The sequence below is a fragment of the Felis catus genome, chromosome B1 (genome assembly GCF_018350175.1).
Source record: "Felis catus isolate Fca126 chromosome B1, F.catus_Fca126_mat1.0, whole genome shotgun sequence".
In the NCBI taxonomy this organism is placed as follows: domain Eukaryota; kingdom Metazoa; phylum Chordata; class Mammalia; order Carnivora; family Felidae; genus Felis; species Felis catus.
The window spans coordinates 121,974,675-122,000,616 of record NC_058371.1 but is presented as its reverse complement, the minus strand read 5'-3'; the positions used below and the strand labels follow the sequence as shown (position 1 = coordinate 122,000,616).

Here is a 25,942-nt window from a genome sequence, read left to right as displayed (position 1 = left end):
TGCATGTTTTCTTTGCGGTTACTTTTACTGAAAAACAACAACAACAAAACATTTCTTTTTCAAACGAGTCCAAATAAAAGACCATTACACAAGATTGCACAATCACTTACAAATGCTGCAGTTAAAGGTAAGTAGGCCAGTCTCACGAGTCCTTGTCTAGTAGTTTTCTCCATATGCAACACACCGAGAGCGTAATTCTCCGAGCTGTTGGGCTGATTTCACAGTCCCATTGGCCAAGCTCACCGTGTTTTATAATTGAATCAGACCTCAGGTAGGAACTTTTCCACCATGATTTCTGCCTTGAGAGCAGTTTTAATTTTCACATTCTTTCCATTTACCTCTGGCTTTTTCATCGTCAGGGGCACAATCCGGCATTATCCAATGTCTTTCTCTATTTACCACACAATTTCCTCTTCTCTGTTTGGGACATAACTTCCACAGTCTTCACATTCTTTTCAACAACCACTGTCTTTAGTATACAATAATACGATTTCAATGTAAATACAGACACCTACATCCTCAAAGAGGGAGAAAAAGAAAGGACTGCCTGCTAGAAAACAGATCCAGGTAGGAAGGGTAAATTCAGGGAACCCTGGCAAGGACTGCCATTAACACTAGCTTGTGAAAAAGCAATTATGAAACTTAAAAAAAGGAAATCAAATTTGATGTGTTGTGTGTGTGTGTTTTATTCTGCACCATTTTGAATTAAATAGGAATAAATCTAATAATATGCTCTAGTTGCAACATGAAACAAGAATGTTAACAGCTTACAAATACTGCTGTGCTGTGAACGTTCAGTTCTCTTCTGAGACACGGGGCATACAAATGAGTCCAATTTTCAGAATCTTCCTCTGGGCCTTGTAGTCGCACGTGTCACAGATGGATGTGCTTTTTTTTTTTTTTTTCCCCCCAGAGAACCAGAGTCTGCGATTCTGATTAGATTCAAGCTCAAGGTACAATTTAGCAAATGCTACATGCTTTCTTAATGATTTTACGCACCTGTGAGGTCTACTTAGGACCCAGAAATTAGTTAAGAATATAGAAACAGTCTCTTGAAAATATATATCATATCTATATGTATATCTTCTTAGAAATTATGAAAAAGCCTAACATATTTTATGAATTTGACTTTTTATAAGTAGTTTTCTAAAACAAGCCTACACATAATTTTTCTCCTCAACAGTACTGATAAAACACAGGGCACCTTTTGCTTTCAAGTATTGGGTAAAATACTATACCCTGAGAATTTGGGGTGCAAACCTACACCTTGTAAACTGTAGAATGAAAACTCCTCAAGCACCACATAGGAAAATGTATACCATGATATTTTTTAAACACAGAGACTATTATTGAATGTGTTTTCTCATGCACATATATATACTTATCATGAGATTATAGAGAATCTACTTAAGAATCAATACTGTCCTGCAGTCCAAAGTATTATTTCAGGTAGCGTGAGCATTCAATTTGTAGCAAACACAGACTTTCATTTCTATGAAGTATGAAAATAATTAAAATGCATTATCTCTTTAAGAGGCAACAATGATAAAGTCAAATCTGAAATTAAGAAAAAGAAATTTATATCACTAGGTATTTCCTATTGTTATAAGGATGAATTTGAACTGTGTGTTAACATTTGAGATTTGTCATAAAGATGGCAAAGCGTAATCTGTTTTAGCTTATTTACTCAGTGGTACATAGAGAGCCATATACATACAAACGTATAAAGACATATACAGACAGACAGAGAGCTTATATATTAAGTCACTAACTGCATATTTGGGCTTCATTTAATCCTGAGGGCAATTTCAGTGAGTGCTTCTAAGAAAATATATTCTTGCCGATGAAAATTTTCATACTGGTTAAAAATGTGTTCAGTTTTCCAGAAACAACTCAAATGGAGTAAATTTCCACCTGACTATTTAACCAACAGGGGGAAGGAGGAAACGGGTCAAGTTTTCTATGGACAATGCCCTGTGGTTCCTCTGGAAAACTGAGTCACACATGTAACCCTGAGTGGAAATGGCATAAACCGGACTCTCGTTAGATTCAAGCTCAAGTCACTATTTGGGAAATGCTACATGCTTCACTAATGGTTTTGTGTACATAAGACATAAAAGGGTAGTAGTTCAGTAGCTAAAGGGACATCGTGAGGGTAATAGTTTTATGGATCAAAAGGCTTCATAGACTCTTGCTTTATTCCACGTAACTTTGGTTGAAATAGGAAGGGCACAACCACCTCATTCCAACAGCAATGCAACCTCAAGAAATAATGAAACACTGAAAATGAGGATTTAGAATTACCATGTGTTTAAAAACGTTCGTCCCTATCACTTGAGGTAGTAAATGGCCAGCAGCATTGGTTTGGTTTTTTTTTGTTTTTTGTTTTTGCTTTTTTTGTTTGATGAAATAGAGGACCATAAAATTATCAATAAACAATGTGGTAGTCATAGAATACTATTTTTAAAGTTCCATTTTAACCACTTGGACATTTACTACGTCCTTGGCAGCTTCTTAGAAGATGTGGCCTCTCTGATAGAACCAATGAGTGAAAAGTTCTCTTTTCTTTCCTGGTTTCTGTACTAGTTTACCTCAGTGTGAGAATTTAAGGCTCAGATCTGCTGGTGATAAATAATGATAAATAGCTTATGGGGTCCCCAGGCCCCCAGGTAAGAATTCGACCACATTTTCCAGGGAAGGAAATGTCTCTCTTTTTGAAGACCTGGCAAGCAGTTAACTACTCAGTATGATCACTGGGTTTGCCTAAAAGTCACACGTGTTTTTAAAACAGTCTTGTCAATTCCGGTACTATCCACCCAAATCCTATGTCGGTTTTGCCAGATGTGTTCAAATATTTGAGAATTCATGGTGCTTCTCTGGGCACTACAGGTTTGAGCTCTTTGAAATCGATTCTACCTCCTTGTTTTAATACTAAATGACCTCATACCTAGCCAATCTCTCCTGAAAATGGCTGAATGTGGTAAGAGTGGTGAAAAATTAAGGCAATTCTGGGGTGACACTGCTGCTGTACCTGGGTGAGAAGACCTCCGTGACAAAGAAATAAGGCTTGCCCCAGTATGGTACAAGGTCATCTTTTCTATACACAGAGGCTGTTTTATATTTCATGCTTCTTGTCTCATAGAGACATTCATTTCATTGCTCATCAGCCCATTGATGGAATCGTGACCAGAGCTGACTATTCCTGCCTCAAACCTTTTCTTCTACCCAACAGAATTTCATTTTAAAGGAAGATCCCTTTCGGGAAGGCCCTAAAGGAGAAATTGAGTCACTTTTCCTACAAGAGTCTGAGACGGGAAGCCTAACTACAAATGAGATTACGTCAATCACACAAAAATCAGTCTTAGGTTTTACTCACATCTTCAGTCATGAATAGCATAAAATTCTGTGGCTTCAAGAAAAAAAGTTAAGCAGAAACCAAATACCGATGATCATTAAAATCAAAATAAGGATCTTAAAAAATGTTTTACCAGGATGACTTGCCTTTGAACAAATAAACAGATAAGAGGAAACTCCTTAAAGAAAGCCTGGGAGAACCTTCAAGTTATTCTTTTTAAAAGTAAGAAATATTCCAATGTATCATTTGTTGAGTATATGTTGGCATGCTTACTAATTACGACAAACAAAATATTTATCTCTCCAATCAACTCATCAGGACTCACTGTGAACACTCACTAAAATAACCTTCAGAATTGAGTTTCAGCGGAGGCAGTATTGAAAGTCGATGAAAGATTCTGTGATTTGGAGTCTCAACATCTCTTAAAGCCATAGGGAGCAAGTGATACCATCCTAGGTCACTGCTATCTGTATGGCCGGGGCTGGAGAGAATCAGAGCCACTGAATCAGTTCACATTCCACTCTACTGCCCCAGACAGGCCACTCCTCAGACTTCAGGCAACCCCGTGAGAGAGGAGCATGCAACTATGGAGAGAGGGAATCACCGAAGAAGACAAAAAACTGCTATCCACTCATAACAAAGGTTGGATTCCAAGAGGAAAATAGGTATTTTATACTTCTCTGAGGCTAAGAACTTAGTTTTAAATGCAGTCACTGGCTCCTCAGTATTTCAAGCCATTCTATTTTAAGGCGACAGATAGTGTCATGGCGTTGTACAAATGGGAAAATTAAAACAAAGCCCAAGAATGAAAACTACTATTTTTTCACAATCACATTTGAAATCATGCTAAACCCAATAAAAGAACATGTAGAACATAACCAAGGGAATGACTAGGCTTGGCTCGTATGTGATTCAAAATGCAGGCCCATCATATTTAAAAATCAAACAATCCTCACATATTCCAAGAACCCATAAGGAGATTTGCAATCCAGATTATTGATTTACTGATGTGGTTTACAACAGAACCAATCTCATTCTGCTGTATGTTTTGATTGAACTATGAAAACACTGAAGGGATTGTTTGCCTAGTCACAAGTACAGAAGGGAGAGATGAAGAGAAAGCTTATATTCTGTATTATAGTATAAAAAGAAATCGTTTCACAGGGGAAAAACTGCAACCATTCAATCAGCTTAGTAAAACTAAAATAACACAAACTGTTTTAACAGGGCTGTTCAGGAAAATATAGAAACTTACACACTTGGTTTATAAGAAGCAAAAACTAAGAATAACACATGTAGAGGAAGTGTTTCAGATGCATTCTTAGTGCTGTTACAATGCAACCTTCAGATTACAGAATAGTCCATCTTCCGTCTTGCTCCTATAAACAAACATGGTCAAGAAAAGATTGTTAGACTAAAAGTAAATCTCACTTCTTTTTTTTAATTTTTCTTTTTTACATTTATTTATTTATTTTTGAGAAACAGAGTGAGATGAAGCGTGAGCGGGGGAGGGGCAGAAGAGAGAAGGAGACACAGAATCCGAAGCAGGCTCCAGGCTCCGAGCAAGAGGTCAGCACAGAGCCCGACGCAGGGCTCAAACCCACAAACTGTGAGATCATGACCTGAGCCGAAGTCGGACGCTCAACCGACTGAGCCACCCAGGCACCCCAGTAGATCTCACTTCTAAAGAAGGATATCAAGGTACATTTTATTTGACTATTTGGCTACTTTCAACATTAACAATGATGAAGATCACATTTTAAATTGTAGTTGGCAAATGTGTTTCTGAATTTCCTTAGACATTATGGTGGCTTTAAGAAAGTACCCAAAGAAAAGCTTCTCTTTGAAACTTGAATTGAATCAATCAATTATTGAAAAATGATTTTAGAGTTAAATGTTTAGTCTCATTGAAATCATCCACAGCAGAGATAAAACTGTGATAGATACATTCCTAAAATATCATGCAGAAATGATATTTAAGCTAAATAGAAATATTTGAAATTTATGAGTTAGTAATCCAGTTAAGTGAGTAAACCCTATACTGAGAATTCTTATAAGTGAACAATCACTACCTAAATTATGTAGAATTTCGTACAGTGCATTTTGATTAAAATGAGACACGCTGATTATTGCCTATAACTTAGTTAAATCCATTCTATCACAAGATTAAAAGCTTACTGAAAATTAGCCTTTTCTGTTGATCTCTCTATAGTAAGTCTACTAAAACCATGCCTTAAAAAAACATTTTTTTCTGACATTTGAGAGTTGATATTTGAACATAATATTATGAAGACAGATATAGAGTGGCCTACAGGTAATATTTGTCAAGGATTAAGAACACTCTGTCATGTGAAAAATAACCTCTGAGGAGTATCAAATAACAGCTATCTAATCAATTATATGCAATCAGAGTAGCTCGACAAGGGATATTTTATCCTGTCATCTAAAAATTGACTTGTGTTAAATACATAAGAAAAAAAAAGGCTTTAAGAATAATTATGATTTCATATGTATATACTTCATGTTTGTTTATTTTATTTTTTTGTCTTCTAATATTGAGGAGTGACCTCCAGGATGAAAGACACCGAGATGGGTTTGGAGACTTCTCATTTGTGAAATTTAGGTTTTTCCTACCTTAGGGCATAGAAAGCAGCAACTGGAAAAGAAAATATCATTACAAGGGGAGGAGAAGAAAATAGAAGACTAAGAAGCAGAGTATGAGATTCAAGGATCCATGGATCTGACAACCACACAGGCTGAGTCCATCGTGAGGCAAGATTTTGCAAAGATTCCCTGAACACGCTGAGAAGACGTGGGGTGGTGGTGTGGGTGGAGATGGGCGCCGACAGCGGTGGGGTGGGTGGGAGGCGTACTCCAGGATGGTGAGAACAGCCTGAGAAATGGAGGAGAAACCTATTTATACAATCGACTGGGACCATTTTTAGGGACCCATAGTCCAGATATCGCCTTTTCATTCATTTGCAGGACATTGGCTCTGCTTCCATTAACTTCAGAGGAATTTTATTTGAAATTTTGCAAGTAATAAAGTTAGTCCGATTCTTGTTAAGGGTCGAGTAAGAAAATCCACCAGTTTAACCTATCAGAGGATCATGAAGAAGCCAGTAAAGATGAGAGGGGTGACTATACTGTGTCACCGGGCAGTTTGGCCTGGATGACTTCCCATGGTTATAGGACCAGAACACATGACAGAGTTCAGCAGTGATGCTGGGTCAGATTTTCCCTTGCTCACACAGACCTGTGCCCAGACAGAGAGGAAAATCTCTACATGCAGCTGGCAAGCTATCTGCAGAGTTGTATAACATTCTGGAAGGCCTTGATACTAGAGTACCCTGACCCGCAGCCAACGGGCCTGCCCTTAGAGATAAGCCAGCTCAAAGGGGACTCTGGGGCTGTGGGCATTGCTTTCCGTTGGGGGAAATATAAAGCAATCCTGGATACAGGCCCCTGTTGCTGTCCTGGAAGTCCGCGTAGATAAGGACCAATATTTCTGCTCTCGTGAAGGCCTGAAAGATGAAGGGGCTCTGAGGCATTTATAGGGTTCTAGTCTCCAAGGGAGACTGAACTCTTACTATGTGCCCTGAGCTGTTTGCTATGTCCTTTGTAACGGTTTTATAACTCATTCTTCCCAACACTCCTGCAAGGTATTTCCATTTTACAGTTGAAGAAACCGAGGCCCAGACATGACAAATCCCTTATGCAAAGTAATACGAGCATTAGAATTTAAGCCAGGGTTGCCTGACCTCAAGGTGCACCTACTTGGCCTTTATTTAGTCAAAGCCCCACAGTCCCTCCTCAACTAAAATGCACGAACCCATTGGCTTCCAGGAGGATCCCACTCTCACACGGACAACCTATACCCACCCCTCCCCCACATACCACAATTACCACCCTCTCCCCCATCACTGGGAGCCACAGCCACTCCCAAAGTTTCTGAAACTGGCTTGAATTCTCTTTGATGCATACGATGTTCTAATAACTAAGGACAGCTAATTTTTAAATCAAAAGAAAAACACACATGGAGACTTAGCATATGCTAGACATTGACAGTTCAGGGTCAATTTGTTACCCTTATTCTCTTCTCTTTTTCCCCAGATAAGGGGAGAGAGACAATTCACAGCCAGAAACTGACACCTGGAGGGCAGAGAGTAAACGAAGTGAGCATACAAGGGGTCATCTGCAAGAGCATGGGCCACAGAGCTCCAGGGGCCTGGATTTCAGCTGATCTGTGGATGTGGGACAAGCTATTTTTTCATTTGTAAACAGGAATTAAAAATAGTATCTCCTTACTTTCAGAATCCAATGGCATGATATGAAGTCTTGATATATAACAAATGATTAATATACATTAGCTATTACTTTTCATTTATTATTAATTTTATAGATGGTAAAGAAAACAAAAAGGTATTAATACAATTGTGGAGGGAGGCACCAAATAATAAGCTCGAGGGAAGCTACAATCCAAGAAAAGAGAAAGGGAGAAAAAGCAAAAAAGACAGTAAGAAGATAATCCAACAAAAGAGCAGCTATAGATAATAACAGACAGAGGAAGCCACAACAAAGTTAGAAAAAAATTGAACAAATCAATTCAGGAATGTGATTACAGAATGAACTGCAAATGAAATGCCATGCTTATGGCCCGCGGCCCTGACACCTCGCCTCCTACAGGAAGCTGCAAAGAATGTGCAGGTGAGGGAGCAGGCAGGGAGCAGTGTCCTTCAGGCCACCCAGGTGGTGATAAAAACAAACCACAGAAAGAAAAGGTGAGGAGAAAGAAGGAAGCAAGGTGGGACATCCAACTAAATCAACTGCAAGTGAATGGGAAAAAAGAGTCCGTAAAAGGGAATAAAATTGCCAAACAAGGTCACCTGGGTGGCTCAGTCCATTAAGCATCCGACTCTTGACTTCAGCTCAGGTCATGATCTCGGGGTTTGCAAGCTCGAGCCCTGCTTCAGGCTCCGCGCTGAAAACACAGAACCTACTTGGGATTCTTCCCACCCCCACCCCCCCTCCCCCGCACTGCTCCTTCCCTGCTCTCTCTCTTTCTCTCTCAAAGTAAATTAATAAACATTACAATTAATAAAAAAAAATAAAGTTGTCAAACAAAAACAAAAAGCAACGAACAGAAAGTAAATGAAATTCTCAGACCAACGCTAAAGGAAGAAAGAGATAGGTAGTGAACTGGTTGGACAGACACCAGGAAGAGGGACCACCAAAGAAGAGACCACCAAAGGAGAAAAAGAAAAGGGCAAATGAAGAGCAAGAAAGAAGCAAACTGGAAAAAGGCTCTCGCATGGGATACTTTGGGTTTTTAGTCCCAATTCTGCCTTCAGGGGCACAGTGACTCATGAAAGGTCACTTAACTGTTCTGAGCCCCAGGTTCCTCCTGTAATTTCAACGCAAGAGACAGGGTTCGACCATCTGAGGACCCCTCTAGGGCCTCCTTAGAACTTTCCAGAAACAGTTGCCCCTGCATCCAGCCCCTCTCTCTTTCCACTTCAGCTGCTGATGTGGGGGGCTCAATTGAGCCGTGGAAAGAACCTGGAGGAAGTGAGAAGAAAAGAAAGACCAACATGTAGGAGCAACATAAGGCACACTCAGAAATGAAACGACAAATAGATCAAGTCTAATAGGAAAAACAGAAGACATTCACTGAAACAAAATAATGGCGTTAACCGCTGTGTGGCAGGCATGATGCCAGTTGAAGTTTTCTTCTGTTATTATCACCTATTGACTTTATCTTTGTGTCCTTGTAAATGGTATTTATAATCAAGTCTCAATTCAAATTTTAAAACAGAAAGATGGTGTCTAAGTGGGTGGGCAGGAGAAAGCATGAGAGGGAATGTGTCGGGGAAGGAAAACCTCAGCCACACGTGTCAAATAACAGAAAACTAAAACAAAAATGGTCTCAGCAGAAAAAGCATCGAAGATCCTGTGGAAAAGGGACTTTCAAAGCAAAAGCCGACAAACAGCAAAGGCCTAAAACAGAAAAATCCTAACGGCAAGGGAGAAAATAGCCAAGTCGTGCAACTGGTGTGCCCAGCACACCGGTGTGTCGAGCATGCGCTCCTGTCATGACTACTGGCCGCGAGGCCACCAGCTGGGAAGAGCCTCATCCATTTGTCACAGTGTGTGACATCATTACCAAGTCAGGATAAAAGAATAATACTGCTAATTATCTTCTCAGCCGGGCTGCGACATGGCAAAGTTTGAGGAGCACAGCAGCAATGACCACAGGAAGGAGAGAAGCAGAAAGACCCATCTGTGAAAGCAAAACTAAAGGGAAATTCGTAACTGCATAAGCAGACAGAGATGATGGCACCTGGTTATGCTCAGATATACACAGGGGGACGGAGCAAAGCTCCCCAGGCTCCCTGGTACAACGGTACAGCTAAAAATAGATGCCGAAACACTTATTATTATTATTTGAGCTGGAAGGAATCTTAAAGGTTAAGACAGGACTTGAATCCTGGTCTCGCAGCTCTGCGGGCACGGATCTGTGCCCTCTTGGCTTGGGGGACCAGGTCACACGTGGGTGGGGCTCTCCCCACCGCAGAGCACACTGTAGCTGGTGGAGCGTAAACAAGAAGTTCGTGTTCCTCGGATGAATGAGGGAATTAGCGCATTTCGTTCAAACATTCATGTTACAAATGTCCAGAGAGGCACAGAGTAGAGAGCCCAGGTGTCCTGGCTGCCAGGACGGGGCCCGCTATCCTTCTCTGCCATCCTTTCTTTGCTCTGGGCCTTCGACCAAGGAACAGAGTGGCCCCCGGGGTGCATGCTGCGAGCGAGAGCCCAGAGCCCCCTCTGCAGATCCTGGCTATCTCGTTCCCTGGGGACCTCAGCAAAGCCATTCCTTCTAAGCTTTAATTTTCTTCTCCGTGAAATGCTGTGACCAGGTCAAGTCATTTGTGTGACTTCTTACTTAAAAGGGGCACATAAACTCCTACTCTACCTCAAGGAAAATCTCTGAATTTTAAATCAAATTCTTAGGATATCTTGAATTGAAACCAGCTCTCAAGACTTCTCACCCTGACCATCCATAGGAGCTTCCACTGATGAATGTGTAGAACGTAATTTTTTTTGATATATCTGAGCAATGCTTACAATTTTTTTCACATGCCAAAAAGAACAACACACTTCTTTTTCACGTATCTAACTTTCTTCAGAAAGTGGCATAGAACTTTCAGGAAGGCAGGGCGCCTGGGTGGCTCAGTCAGCTAAGTGTCTGACTGTTGATTTCATCTCAGGTCACGATCTCACGTTTTGTGGGTTCGAGCCCTGAGTCGGGCTCTGTACTGACAGTGTGGAAAAGGACTTTCAGGAAGATGAGTTTTGAAGGATATTAGTTATCTGAATTTGGATAATAGATTTTTGCCTATATACAAAATGTGAATTATTAGTTCCTAACAAAGTCTTCTTAAATCGAGAAGCCAGCTTTGCATTTCTATCTTTGGGGTTGGGGACTAAAATAAAAGGCTGTGCTTTCAAAAGGCAAAACCTTTTTAAAAAATTACTGTTCAAATCTCGAACACTAAAAATTATGATTTCTATCTGTGTCTGATGGGAGCAACTCCATGCCTAATCTCTCCAGACTCAGCAGACAGGAGGGAAGCCAGAGGCAGCTGCTGCAGGGACACTAGGCAAGCGTGTGCCCGTGTGCCCGGTTGTTCCCTCCTCTGTGTCGTGTCCTCTCTTCCCCTGGCTTCTGCACCTCCAGGGCTCACACAAAGGCCTCGCAGGATTAGCTGCCCCAAAATAGCCTTAGGTAAACACACCACCTGTCTAGAAGATTAAAACACTTTTGCCTAGAGGCTACTCTTTTCTTTCTGCAAAACTACGTGTCTAATTCTGAGCCTCTTCCAGAAGCAGATTCAATTGTTTTACAATGAATAAAAGATTCATTATTTACCTTGAGTCCCCACACCCCTCTCTTTGTGATCATCATACACTGCCTGCTGCAAACTCTCACAGAGGAAGAATGCAAGTTCTCTGTTTCCAGAGTGCAAGGAAAACAAGGGAATTTTTGACACAAAGACCCAAGGATTTTTGAACGGTGGCTTAATGTCTAGAAGTCTAATAAATGTAATGCATAGTAACAATCCCTGAATTTGAAAAAGGTTTTATACTTTGCAATATACTATTATGCCATCTGACACTGAGGTAAATTTTGAGGAGTAGATATTTTGTTTAATTTTTTTAATGTTTATTTGTTTCCGAGAGAGAGAGAGAGAGAGAGAGAGAGAGAGAGACAGAGAGACAGAGTACTAGTGGGGGAGGGGCAGAGAGTGAGGGCTCCGGGATCTGAGCTGTCAGCACAGAGTCCGACACGGGGCTTGAACTCACGACTGGTGAGATCATGACCTGAGCTGAAGTTGGATGCTTAACCCACTGAGCCACCCAGGCAGCCGGAGATATTTTTTTTAAACGTTTATTTCTTTATTTTGAGAGGTGGGGGAGGGGCAGAGAGAGGGAGAGAGAATCCCAAGGATTCTGTCAGCGCAGAGTCCAATATGGGGCTCAATCTCATGAACCATGAGACCATGACCTGAGCCTAAATCAAGAGACACTTAACCGACTGAGCCACCCAGGGGCCCCGAAGGGTAGATATTATTGACACGTGAGTGTCATGAGTGCTAAAGAGTTTGCATGCCCAAGAACACACAGCTGGTGAGAAGCTGAAGCTGTGAATCTGATTCAATGATCCTACTTCCTAACTTAAGGCCCTTTCATCGCACAAAGAAGCAGTGGTCCTCTGTTCCTTTTCAGTTCGGAAAAGAGAAAAATGGTTTACTTCTTTCATATAAGCAGAGAAACGGCTTCTCTCCTCTCCACCTCCCTTCTTGGTTCAGCATGATCGTACCAAAAGTGAAAGTCCTAGAAGCATATATGATGCCAACACGTCCTAATCTGAAGCAAACAGGAAAATGAGGGGGCCGATTTGTCCCCACGCTGCTGACACTTCTGTGCTCCTATTGAAGGCTGCCCTTGTCTGATTGTCTGATCGTCCTGGTTCAGACAAGCCAAACTCATTTTTCCTATCAAGTCCCCTGGAGTGTATTTACAGCAAGGATTCCTGTCTGCATTTGGATTAATTCAGATATCAGGAATCTACTTAATCTGATTTCTTCTAGAGGGGGGCAAGTGGAGGTTGATTATTTTCCGAAGGGAAAGAATGCAGATATGAAAGCGAGTGTCTTACAGGAATTAGCAGCCGTGCATAGTGGATTCGGTCTGATCAGACTGGATCAAACCCAGCAGCCCATGCAAGAAGCCACTGCAGCTGAAGAATATCCCCCTTTTCATGGTCAAGTGTGTGTGTGTCTAAAGACCTTGAACTCACCCTACGAAAAAGTACTCTATCTGGAAACAGAAAAACAAGAGCTTAAAATATACAGTCCCTTTGTATAAGACATTTCAAGTGAGAGAAGATGTGGAGGGAGAGAAGCCTTTGTACAGATTTTAGAAAACCTCCTAAACAAGAAAATGTCAGTGTGATTCTTCTTACTTGTGGGGAGCGACAAGAGCACCGAGTGCACCGGTGTTCCCACCCATCTCTCAGAATATTCACGCCTTCTGTCGCTGGGGCTGCCAGGAATAGAGCGAAGCTCACTCCGCGAAATCCAGACCGGGTTTTCATTTCTTTCCCCTGCCAATCCTCACCAAAGGCTAACCTGACAGATCTAAGGTTCACTTCCCTCCTACTCACTGGTGGGAAAAACAGGCAGTTTGAAAAGGTCAGAGGGGGAAAGGCTGGCTGCGGGGATTGAGGAGTGGGAAGAAGAGGAAACTTGGTAAGGAAATTAGCTCCTTAATAATTTAGGTGGGGTATTGTTCTCTTCTCCCAAAACGCCCCTTTCTACAGACAGCCTCCCCTGCCACTTCAAACACGAAGCAGTAGGATTGCTCTTAATCCCTTAAAACTGATTATCAAAGTAACATTCACTCACCAGCAGCTGCTCCGTTCTGCTTTCTGGTGACTGCGCATCATCTGTGTTCTACCACAAAGCTCATGGTTGTGCCATCAAAGGAGGGGGGCGCAATGATCCTCGGCCCCAGGGGTTGGGAAGAGATGCTGATGACAGGCTTGCCGTGCAGCTGGGCGAAGCCCTTGGCCCCCACGAGCTGGGATGTGGCTGCTGCGGCCGAGGAGGAAGAGGAGGCAGGAGACTGACCAGAGGCCATGAAGTATGGGGCCTCAGTGAATGTCGAAGCTGCGTCTTTGCTGGGGGGCTCTGCCGCCATGGAGGAGAGCTCACTGCTCCCTGGGGTGTGAGCAATTGGCGTGGGCTGCAGGGCACTGGTGGGCAGCACCGTGGGCAGAAAACCGGGGTAGATCATGTAGGTGGGTCCATAGGCCCCAGGACTCAGGGCCAAAGGAGGCACAGGGAGGGACATGGGAGCCACAGCCTGCTGCTGGGAGGTCATAGGCACATCCACATACTGCCCCGTCTCAGGGTCAAAGAGTCTTCGGGTCATGGGCTGTACTGGTGTGTCCACCAGATAGTACTGGCCTGTCGTCACATCCAGGAGCATCTTGCGCTGGGTCTGCTGAGGCTGTGGCTGCTGGAAGGGGTCTGCGGGGACTGAGGCCGGGCCTGCAGGTGCTGGGGCAGGCATGCTGGGTGGGGAGAAGCAGAGGACCTGGGGCTGGGCTCCCTGCAGGGTGAAGGGTAGTGGCTGCTGGTGGTAGATGGCAGTGGGAAGATGCTCAGGGCTCTGTGGCCCTTGGGGGGCAGCTACTGTCTCCCTGGGGTTGTCGGGTTTGGTGCGCCAAGCTGGCCGGCCGGTTCCACTGACCTGAGAGCCTTTGGGACTACTGGGGACCTGACTGCGGGCGCTCAGGGGTGGCAAGCTGCAGAGAGTGGTCGCTGAGGAGGCCGGCGGCCCCTCCCTCCCAGCCCCGGGCCGGCCCGGAAGCTCTCCAGCTGCAGAGCTTCCTTTAAGGGGGATGGTCAGGTAATTCTCACAGTCACTATTGTTCTTTTCCAAATTGCTGCCGTTTTTCCTATTGGTCACCTCATCAGGAGGTGCCCGTGTGGCCGGAGAGATCTTGAGGGACCGGAGTCCCTGTGATTTGATGCCCTTTGCTGCCGAAGGACTCTCTGGCGAAGGCCCTTGTGGGAACTTGCCAGCGACACCCCCAGTTTTCTGGGTGCTGCTGGCACTCACGGTGAACACATTTCGGTTGCTGGGGAGTGGGGGGAGGGGCTGCAGGGGCTGGGTTCTTTCCACATCCTTGTGGACTGGGGGAATATAGAGCGATCGAGGCCTCTCCCTGGCCAGGTTCTCAAAGGCAGCTGCCCGGGCAGACACACTCTCAGTGCTAGGGTTGGAGTTTCTCCGCTGCAGACGTTCCACGGGGCCCCCACGCAGGACCACACCGCCTTTGTTTCCTGCGCCCCGCTCCTCCAGCCCACCCAGTCGTCGGGCCAGCTTGTCTGGGTCCCCCTCAGCACCCGCAGCCCCTTCCCTCTCCTCACTGGCAATGAGCGACAGGACATGGCTGTCCATCATCATGGGCAAAGGGTCACTTTTGCGCTTCCACTCGTTCCTGTTGAAGCTGTACAGCTCTTCCATGGACCTCACTGCGGCAGTCAGCTTCTCCAGGGCATTCCGAGATGGCTTGGGGCCTTTCCCTTCCTCCTTGACCTCCTCCTCCTTGGCCTTCTCTGGGGTCTTCTGAGCAGAAGCCTTAGAGACGATCTTGAGCACAGGCAGGTAAGACCCCTGCTCCGGCTTATTGGGGGCAATGGTGGCCACGGGCAGCCTGCCAGATGCCCTATGAACCAAGACTGTCCCTTCCGGTGAGGAGGAATTCAAGACCCTGCCGCTGCCACCTTTGCCTATGTTCTCCCTCGGCTCGCGGTCCATGCTATCTTCCCTCTGGTTCACCACGGCCTGGCAGGTAATCACTATGGGGGAAAGGGATTTGGATCCGCCAGCTGCAGCGGCCAGCTGCCTGGGTTTGGGCCCGGTCAGCCCCTGCTCTGGGGTAACGCTGCCCTTGTCACTGCTGTCCCCTGACCCTTTGATTAGTTTCCTGACATCTCTCACCTGGTGGAGGGGGCCCTGGGCCTTGGACTTGTCTCTGACGTCTCTCACCTGGAACTGGGGCACTTTTTCCAGGTTGTCTCCCCGGAAGAGTTTCTGTTGCGCTCTGCTGTTGTCCTCAATGGTCTTAAAGAGGTTAGAGGCGCTGCTGCTGGCCAGTTTGGGCGTGAGCAATTTGGCAATGTTGAAGTCAGAGCTTGGCTGCTGCACGCTCCCCAGCCGGATCTTGATTTCGGGAGCCTTGGGCCGGATCACTGCCATGGAGGTGGCTTGGGCAGCAGGATACTTGGTAGCCTGCTTCCCCGGCTGCTTGTCCTTGGGCGTCTGCTGGATGTTGGGGACGAAAAGGCGAGACATGATAGTGGACTTGCTGGCAGAGATCTCTCCGAGATCAGCCCTCCAGTCGCCCCCTTTGGGAAGCTTCAGCTTCCCAATGGGGGCTTTTTCTTCCCTCTTCTCTGCCTCCTTCTCCTTCCAGGACCGGAATGCACTGTTCTGACTGCGGAGGAAGATGCCTTTGACAGTCTCTGATGCACTCTTCTTAATTTCACAGACTTCCTCCGTATGTCCATCCGGGAAATTTCGCCAGGAGACCGCGGCGCTCTCCCGAGGAGCACTGGCTTTGAAGATTGGGGACTTAGACTCGGCTGCGGACCCCTCCGCACCTGCGTCCGCCACGCTGAGCACTGTGTACTCAGAGCCCGCCTCTGAGTGGCGAGAGCTCTGCCTCTGCAGGCCCCTCTCCCGCGGCCTCTCCCCCCGAGCAGGGCTCTCTGCCGTCTCCTTGGAGGTGCCGGAGAGGTTATGGTGGGATGTGTCGCTGACTTCTCCCCTCTCCATTTTGAACTCATGTTCCCGCTGCATCTTCTTGGAGATGACATTTTTGAGCAGACTGGAAGCAAACTTGGACTTCTTCTGGGCGCCGTCGGCGCGGGAGGCAGGCTTGCTGCTCTCCGAGGTCTCCGAGCCATCGTCAGTGTGCACCGACCCGGGGCCCTTGCTGGAGCCTCTGGTGATTCTGCAGGGCCCAGTGGCCGAACTGGCTTTGCTGTCACTGCGGCAATTCATGGGCTCGAGAAGGGTGACCACGCGGGAGCCCGTCTGGACCTGCTTCTGGAAACACAGCGGGGTCTCCACATGTTTGATTTCCCCCTCGACTTTGCTGACCACGAACTCCAAGGCTTTGGTCTGGGACTTCTTGGACTGGATGTAGAGCTGGTCTGCGGCCGTCCTGGCCCCACCGCCCTTCCTCAGACCCGCGGCCACAGAGGCCGCACTGCTCCTCAGGAGGCTCTGCTCCACCCTGGCTCCAACACCTCCACATTTTAAGTCCAGGAAGGTAGACCACCGCCCAAAGCCGACCTCGGAGAGCGTGGAGGACTCCCGGGAGCTGATGTTCAGGGCCTCGAAGTAGGGGTAGGCGAGGCTCCGGAAGGCCCGGGAGGTCAGGTTCCGCACCTCCTTGTCGGCATCGTCCAGTTCGCTCACGGCACTGGAGGCCCCGCTGGAGTAGTCCACCAGCTCCTTCGCCCGGATGGCCCCGCACCGGGTCTGCAGGCGAGCAGGGACAGCGATGAATTTCTTTGCATGGTCCTGAGCCACGGCTGCAGCCGGGTCTTGCTTCAGTGAACTTGAATTGTGTTCAGCAGCTGTAGAGACGCGGAGGCTCATGTCGCCTTCATGCTTGGCAGCATAAATAATGTTTTGCTTTGCACGCACGTTGCTAGGCTCATTTATAGCCCGGGAAGTCGGTTTGATTGATAGGAGGATCTGGCTTGCCGCACTCCCACAGCTGCTTGCGGCGGCGGCTGCCCCTGACGCTGCCTCCGGGGGCTCGGGCAAGGGCTCACTCGGGGTGGCGGTGCCAGGCCCGGTGGGTGGGGGAGTGGGGTCACTGTCAGAGGGGCCGCTGCCCACTTCCGTGCTGCTGGTGTGGCGACCACTGCTGTCGGCGTCGGGGCGGGCCGGGTCGCTGCTGGTGGGGCTCGGAGTCTGGGTGGCATTGGTGCTAGGAGTGGTGCTGAGGTAGCAGCTGTTGTCGTCGTCCTCTTCGGTCGGGGTGGTGACGTCCCCCGGGGTCTCATCGCTGCCACCGAAGGAAGCGTAGTCCACGAACGAGTAGATCACGTTGTTGTCCTCGAAATCCCAGCGGGAGGCCAGTCCCACGTCAAAATCCATGTCCTGCTCCACCTCACTCAGCTGGATCTCGTGGGTGGTGATGTAGTGAGCCTCCTCATTTTTGGGGGGGTCCCTGCCGCCCTGAGACTTGGCAATAATGTCCCTGCACTCTGTTCCGTCTCCCCCTCCCCCTCCCCCTCGGCCTGCCCCTCCCCCCCCTCCTCCTCCCCCTGCTCTCCCCCCACCTCCTCCTCCCCTGGGCTGGCAGCTCACTGCGTTCTCACCACTGTCACTCTCAAAGCCTAAAGACGAAGAGGAGGTGGCCAGAGCCCCTGTTGATGTCGTGGTATCATCCATCTTGGAAAGGCCACCTTCTTCTGCTTTGTCCACCGGGGAGGAGGAGGAGGAAGAGGAGACGTTGCTGCCCCCGTCTGTGCGGGAGAGCTGGGATCTGGAGAGTTCCGAGGCGGCAGGATTCCTCCGGGGGGCCGGGGCCTTGCCTTCTCGACGGCTGGGTTCATCTTGGGCTTCCTCCCCGGGACTCCTAGGGGCGCCCTGGGCTCTGGGGCAGCGCCCCAGAGCGAGTGCGCTGGAGCCGGCGCTGTCCCCCTGGGCCCCAGCGGACGCGCACATCTCCACGTAGCTCGCTCCTCGCGGGGAGGAGGCCGCTGGCTTGGGCCGCGGCCGCAGCTGCTGCCTGAGCTCCTGGCTCTCTGGAGCCCCGCTCTCCCCGGGGTCGCCCACCTCCTCCGGTCTGGCCTGCGGACTCGGCTCGGGAGTGGCGCCTTCCATTCCGAGCCCTCGGCTAAGTTTCAGCGACAGGAAGAGACAGTGGTGAGCGCCGGGGCTGTCCTGGGTCCCTCCCTGGCCACGGAGGGGCTGCAGAGTGGCCCTGAGCAGGGCCCCACGTGCCTGGACCGGCCCCAAGGCCGTAGGCACCACTGCGGCGGCTGCCACCAGCTCCCAGGTCCTCAGCCCCTGTGGCGCGGTGGGGGCAAGACCGAGGGAGGCGGGAAGGCTCCCGGCTGGGGTGGCAGAGGTGGTCTGGGGCCGGGGGGCTGCTGCTCCGGCCGAGACTGGGGCCAGCTTCCCGTGGCGGAGCTGTTCTGTCCAGTTGTTTGTCTGGCACCTTCGGCGGCGAGGAGTCTGAATGCCATCGGCCACGGAAGGAGCAGCATCTGTAGGTCGACCCAGGGACTTCCAGAAATGAAAGGAAAGCATGTGCTGTTTCTTGTGAAGCCTTGTCCCTTTCCTGGATGGGGCGAGAGTGGGTCACGTCATTCCAGAAATATTTTTAGTGTCTGTTCCCCAGTCATACTGAAACCACACTTGAGGGTAGAGAGAGGAGGCTCTGCGATGAAAAGAGAAGGTGGAGGGTGGAGGAGGCATGTGGGTTCTCATTCAAATCAACCAAATGCTCTATGTAATCTATTATAGCCATGTCTAGCAAGTATGAAATTAGTCTTTACTCACTGCCATCTTTCACTCCCCAATCTGATTAAATGGCTTTTTCCCCTTGTTCTTAAATAAAATTCAAATTTGGCGTTGCGTTTCATATGAATTCAGGACAATCCAGAAAGATTTCAAAATCTCTCCTAGACATATGGGAGGCTTTATGCTTGCCTCAAAATCTATGCACTTTCTTCTTCGTTCATCTCAAATCAGATGAGTTCTGGTCATAAAACTTCCATAGGAGTAAAATATGCCATCCCTCTTTCTCCGAAGTTACACTCTATAAAAGATAATCTGTTTGTTCCAAACCAGAATCCCTTCTAGAATCCTTACTGTGTGGACTTGAAGTATAAAAGGGCAATTTTCAAAGACTTAAGACAGAAGACCTTAAATAAATAAACTTTTAATAATAGCCATTAGAAAGGAGCACATGGGGTCAAAATTAACACTACTTCAAACTCTACAGTATCCAATCGATCTCAGAAAAAGTTCCCTAAACTTCTAAAACAGGGGCAAGACAATAAACCTTCAATTAAATATAGCCTGAGCTGTAGCCTCGTGATTCGGTTACCCTGGCTGAATTCCAGGCCTGCAGGGCGTGGAGTCAAAAGGCACAAAAGAACGACGAATACACTTACCCTTCATGAGTACAGTGCGGCTTGGAGGGAGGTTCAGAGAGGAAATGTGACCCGCTGGCATGCCCCATGGAAATGGAGCCAGAGTCCCAGTTCACTGGCTCTGAGGTACATCCATTTCAGATAATTCAGTAGTTGTGCAAGTGAATTTGCCAGGCGCCCCACGATAGGGGTTCTGTGCTGGCCACTCTCAGAGCAGATCCTTGGGTGCTATCAGTGGAGAACCACGACCCTTGGTTTTCATGAGATCTGGCCCTCATCACCTGCCAGGCCCAATTTCACCACTATACATAGTCTATGTGTCACTTATGCCGATTGAATAAAGCACTATTTTAAACATCCACATTTGTGGGGAACAAAAATAACATCATCACCCATCCCCTTCCAATGTGAAAGCCACCCCCGCACAGAAAAATGTTCCTTCTTCTGGATAGGCGTGGGGGTAGGTATGGAGTGGGAGCCCCTAATAAGTGAAGCATTTACCTTCCCATACCCGAGACGTGGAGAGTACAGCATTGCCGTTCTCCCCCTGACAACTTGCTTCTGCCCACGTCATTGCCATTAAAAACATGACATAAGGAAATACTGGAAATATCAAGTATCATGGTGTGGATATAAAGCCAGAGCACTAGGCGGAGAGTAAAAGAGAAAAGGAAACAGGAAGAAACAGAGGGAGAGGAAGGGAATGGAAGAACAAGAAGAAAAGGGAGAATTTGCTAAATTTTCAGCCAACTTTTTGGTTATGGAGAACCAGACTCAATGGCACAAATTCCCAGATTTTTAATGACAATGAAAAGGTTAAATAATAATCACAACTAAGAGTTATATAGCCTTACTGTGTGTGATGCACCTTTACATGTGTATGTATTAGCAACCTGATGAGTTAGGTACAATTTTAATGCATAAGAAAGCTGAGGCATAGAGATGTTAAGAAATTATGGAGCAGGACTCAAACCCAAGCAGTCTGGCTCCAGAGCTTGAATCTGGAGCATTATGCTGCAGAAGCTTGCTGGCTTCTCTGCTCGAACGCTCTCCACGGTGCCAAATGCTCAATTAGAAGGAAGCAATGTATCTATTAGGCAATCTCATCTGCATGACCACAAACAAAACACACCCCTTTCTGATAAAAATATTTCTGATAAAAATATTATCAACATGTGTATACATTATATACTCAGGGATTAACGAACATGATCTATAAATAAAATGAAATAAAATACAATTGGTTGCTCAGGCAAGTAGAGTAATTTCAATGCCCCATTTTAATCTTGCTCTGAAGCCTTGGACAATAAATCCTGAACACTGCCTCAAGCACTATGGGCCATACACACTCCATAGTTGAATAGAAGGCAGAATTTCTGCCCATCAAGGCAATTATAGTCTAAGGAGGAATTTTCCAGCACTTTCCACATGGCCCTGTCTGTCATGATAACTCGACACATTTCAGCGGTTTCCCCCTGCAGTTGACAAAGTACAAAATTGGAAGGTCAGATGCCCTGTAGGTTAAGGAATAATTGCCTAATGGCTGAAGTTATGAAAACCTGCTTCTAGAGTCTTGCTTCCTCCAGAAAGCACAGCCCTAGCCAGAGCTCCCCAAGAGACAAAAAGAGGGTTATCCTAAAAGAGGTACTTACCTGCAATTTCTCTGGGCAGGTCTTTTTCTCTTTTCTAACTAAATGAATGCCAGTGTAGGAAAAACTTGTAAGAAAATCTCTTTCAAATAAAGTCAACTTCCAAAAACTAAGGTTTAATTCAAACCACAAATTCTATTTAAAAATCAGACAGGCAGAGAATTCAGAATAGGACAGACTCTATTAAAAGATTGGAAGGAAAAAAAGAAGAAAAAGAAGAAAGAAACTCATAAATGGAAAAACAATGACCAATTGTAGCAGAAAGTCAACACAATTAAGAACCCCAAACTGCCTGGCCTCTGCATTTTCAGAGTTTTCTGTCAGTGTATGCTACTATGAAATACTCATTTGGTAGCCATAGAGCTTTTTATTCCGTAATATGACTGGAGTCATTTTTTTTTTTTACAGATGAACTCAGTGATTGCCTACCTGATCTCAACTCTTGAGCAATTAACAATGACTAATGTCACCAGCATTAACTCATGTTAAGCAAGCATACTTACTAGACCAAGCAAGGTATACTTGGTAGATAACTTTATATGGGATTTCAAAGAGCAACAAAGGAAATGACTCAGTGTCCTTATTTTTATCTCTGCAGAGAAAGTTCTTAGCATTCTCTGAAAGTCTTGTGAAACGTATCATAGTAAGAAAAACTTTAACATGATTAAAGAAATTGAGAATGAAGGCCAGGCTATCCACCAGTTGGTAAAAGAATATGGTTATATTTCAGGTGTCCAACAATGGCATAATACAATAGGCAAATACATCATCCAAAGGGAAGAACGCTTTAGCGCGTTAGCAGACATAGGCTACTAGACCAGAAATAAAGAGATAGGTTTAAACTTGGACTCAAACTAGAAGTCAGACAGAAGATTTACCAAGTGCAGACATTCTCAGGATTCTCTGGGGTGCAATAGGAGACAGATATTTTCTGATTACTTTAAATTCTCTATTCACACACAATGATGTGAAGGAGGCTTTTCTGTCGACCACTGCCTAATGCCAGAGTGTGGCCAGCTGTTTGGCTTCCTGGCCCAGGTGGGCATGCCTAAGAATTACATCTGAAGAAAAGGCACCACATTATTATTATTTTTTTTTGAGGGTGCCAAAAAGCATTTATTTAGATACTGAGGTAAACATGTGCTTTGGCTTGTTTAATCCTCTTAAAAACACCATGAAAGAGCAATGATCATTCCCATTTTGTGGATTAAAAAATTGAGGTTAGTGAAGACACGTTGCTACATGACTTTTCGCAACTAATAGTGCCAGAGCACTGACTGCCCAGCTCTTGAGTGACTCGAGCCCACCACCCGCAGTTGAGGACTGAGCACTCAGTCTGTGAGGTGGAGGTCACAGGTTCATTCCCACTGCTGGCCAATTAGCTGTTCCACAGCCTCAAACAGCTGCCTGCACATGGAACCAGCTGGTCACCACCGAGTCCAAGGAAACAGAGTGGCAGGATTAGTGTAAAACTATCCCTGTGAATAAAAAACAGCATGTACCCTGAGGATGAATAAGTAGCACTATCTTCTTGTGCAAAGAAGAGCACGTTATTGTAGAATCGTGCCATGCACATTGTAGATGCAACCCCTTAGCTATGCCCTTAGAACTTGGAAGGACAGGAAGACACAGTTCACCACCAGAAATAAAACTTTGACACTCAAGCCAGCCCACAGAGGGAGGAGGCGGCGCAAAAAGGTTCCTTACTTTCTCCCTCCAGTCAGGATGGGTGTCAAGGAGTTGCTCCTCTCTGGTCTCCCGCCCTCCCCCTCTCCTCTCTCAATGGTCTCCTAGATATATTGCCCTCCCTCTCCCCACCCCCATTTCCCTTCTTCCCCTTGGCCCCTGACAATGGCTTCCATCTGGCTCTCTTTTGAGGGAGGAGTGGAGGTTTTGGTGTTTCAGATATTACTGGATAAGGGAAAATTATCCTTTCCAGACCAGCATCAAAGTGAAACACTGACAGGATAAATAAATCTTCCTCTGTGTAATATTGACCACTTCAAATGGCCTAACTCTGTCCATCTCCCCAGAGTCAGCTACTGGTTATTCCAGCCTGCAGGAGGCAGAGTCCTGAGGGTCTAAGCGTTGGGGACAGCAGGTCAGGAAAGATGCCTCATCAGGCTTTCCAAGTTACAGGAAGTTTCTCCAGACTAGGTTAGTGTTGAACCAATTTTTTTTTCTTTTTTTTTCTTTCTTTTCTTTTCTCTTCTTCTTATTTTATTTTTTTAATTTACGTCCAAATTAGTTAATTAGTTAGCATATAGTGCAACAATGATTTCAGGAGTAGATTCCTTAATGCATGCAATGGCACATTGTGTACACATTAGTTCTGCAGACATTAAATGATCAGAAACGTACGTTTCAATCTTGAAAGAATTTCCACGAAAATAAAATCGCAGAATAAAATGTATTAGTATGATTCCATTCAAAAACAATCAACAAACTCATTAAGGGAACAGAGTTGTATCAACGGAAAATGTATAGATGTATAGATACCAAACTACATTGTTTTTGTGTGTTGGAAAGGTAAGATTGAACAATTATTGTCAGATTTTCCTTCAGACAGCTAGGTGTTGTTTGAACGATTACAACAAATACGCTTTTCTTTTGTAATAGAAAAAAATAATTTTATTTTAGAGAAATTTTATTTCATCCATAAACTTTTCTTAAGTTAAGCCCATTCAACTTAGAAGTGAAGCAAATACAGGGTGCCTGGGTGGCTCAGTTGGTTAAGCATCCGACTTCGGCTCAGGTCATGATCTCATGGTTTGTGGGTTCAAGCCCCACATCGGGCTCTGTGCTGACAGCTCAGACTCTGGAGCCTGCTTCGGATTCTGTGTTTCCAGCTCTCTCTGCCCCTCCCCCACTCACGCTCTGTCTCTCTCACTGGCTCTCAAAAATAAATAAACATTGGGGCGCCTGGGTGGCGCAGTCGGTTGAGCGTCCGACTTCAGCCAGGTCACGATCTCACCGTCCGTGAGTTCGAGCCCCGCGTCAGGCTCTGGGCTGATGGCTCGGAGCCTGGAGCCTGTTTCTGTGTTTCGGATTCTGTGTCTCCCTCTCTCTCTGCCCCTCCCCCGTTCATGCTCTGTCTCTCTCTGTCCCAAAAATAAATAAAAAACGTTGGAAAAATAAATAAATAAATAAATAAATAAATAAACATTAAAATAAAAAAAAAGTGAAGCAAAGACGACTCATACGGGGGTAGACCAAGAGACATGTGACCCTCCCTTCCTTACTTTATTAATGTAGGGAATGAAGTTCAGAGATTTAAGTGACTTGTCCAAGGTCACGCAGTGGTGGGTGGTGGAGGAAGACTAGACTCCTTTCTCCTGGCGCCAAATGTAGTGCTTTCTCCTGTGTTGCTCAAACTTGGTCATCCGAGTGACCAAACAGAAGAGACTCAACTTCATTCTCAAAAAATTGGAGAATACTCCCTAAAAATGCAAATAACTTCATTGTGGCATCAAGTTTTACTTTAAGAACGAATACCACATAAATAAACAACTGCCACATGCAACAATATAGATGAATCTTACAAACACAATGCTAGGAAAAGAATCCACCTGCAAAGGGAACATATTAAATGATGGCTACCCCAGATGATGGTGCCAGGGCAGGTGCAGATGGGGGCTCTGGAAAGGCTCCATTTCTTCCTGGGGGTGCTGGTCGCATAGATGCATCCACTGTGTGAAAGTACAGCAAGCTGTATGCTTATGAGTGTTCGCTTTTCTGTACACGGGTTATGTAATATGTTCATTAAAAAAACTAATGTGAGTTTTACATGCATAATATTCCCATATTATTCCCACAATATTCCCATTTGTTTTCATGTGTATTTTTTTCAAGTCTTGAAATAAAGTTGACTGTTTATAGAAATATGCTATATTCATTTTGTCACTTCACATAGCACTTGGTAAACTCCGGGTGTCTCCAGAAGGGTCAATATCCTGGTATTGATGAGAGGCATGGGGTCATGGTCATCTCTGGCTGTTCCAGAACAGTCAACAGAGTGTTCCAGAGCTTGGACAATGGAGTTACACCGCCTGAGTTTGAATAATGACTCCACCTTTCCCGGCTGTAAACTAAGCACTAGTAATGTAACTTCCTTATACCCCCAAAAGGGTATATACCACAATCGGGGTTTGAGGATTAAATCAGATAATCCGTTTAAAGCATTTAGTATAAAGGTTAATTATTGCTAACTACTGTCATGCTGTGAGCAAATTTTAACCCTTCTCCCTTACATGTGCCTGTCCTGTCCTCACCCGCAAAACCAGGACACCACACATTGCTTTATACATATCAGGTGCTCAATAGTTTTTCAGTTGAGTTGGAGCCAGTGATTCTCCGTGGTCTGTAGGAGGGAGTCCAGTCTCCTTAGTTTTAATTTAAGGTTGTCCCCATTTCAGTTCCAACCTATTTTCCAGCTTCAGTTTCTTCACTGTCCTATATGAATCCCGTGTCCCGAACATACAAGTCTGAAACCATTTCCAGTATGAAGTGTGACTTTCACTTTTCTCAGTGTTTCTTTGCTTATGTCTTGCATTCTCCCACTTCTTCAGAGAGCCTTCCTCTTCTGTACCTTCTATAACTTAAGGAATCTTTTAAGACTGAAATTGAATTGATCTCCTATGGTAATGCTTCCAATCTTTCCTAATTCACAAAACCCTTTG

The 25,942-nt window shown here is 45.8% G+C and overlaps 1 protein-coding gene across 1 annotated transcript; it reads right to left on the bottom strand.

Annotated features, from left to right (window-relative positions):
- On the bottom strand, window positions 1-19,104 carry CB1H4orf54 (chromosome B1 C4orf54 homolog). Its single transcript, XM_006930945.5, has 2 exons — window positions 13,324-19,104; window positions 1-4,734 (listed from the first exon to the last, which is right to left on the bottom strand). The coding sequence occupies exon 1, from the start codon at window positions 18,764-18,766 to the stop codon at window positions 13,361-13,363; it is 5,406 nt and encodes a 1,801-aa protein (XP_006931007.1). The 5' UTR covers window positions 18,767-19,104; the 3' UTR covers window positions 1-4,734; window positions 13,324-13,360.
- Window positions 19,105-25,942: the final 6,838 nt, after the last annotated feature.

Coding starts and splice junctions, on each gene's coding strand:
- CB1H4orf54 (XM_006930945.5), bottom strand. CDS start 18,766: ATGCTTTCCTTTCATTTCTGGAAGTCCCTGGGTCGACCTACAGATGCT.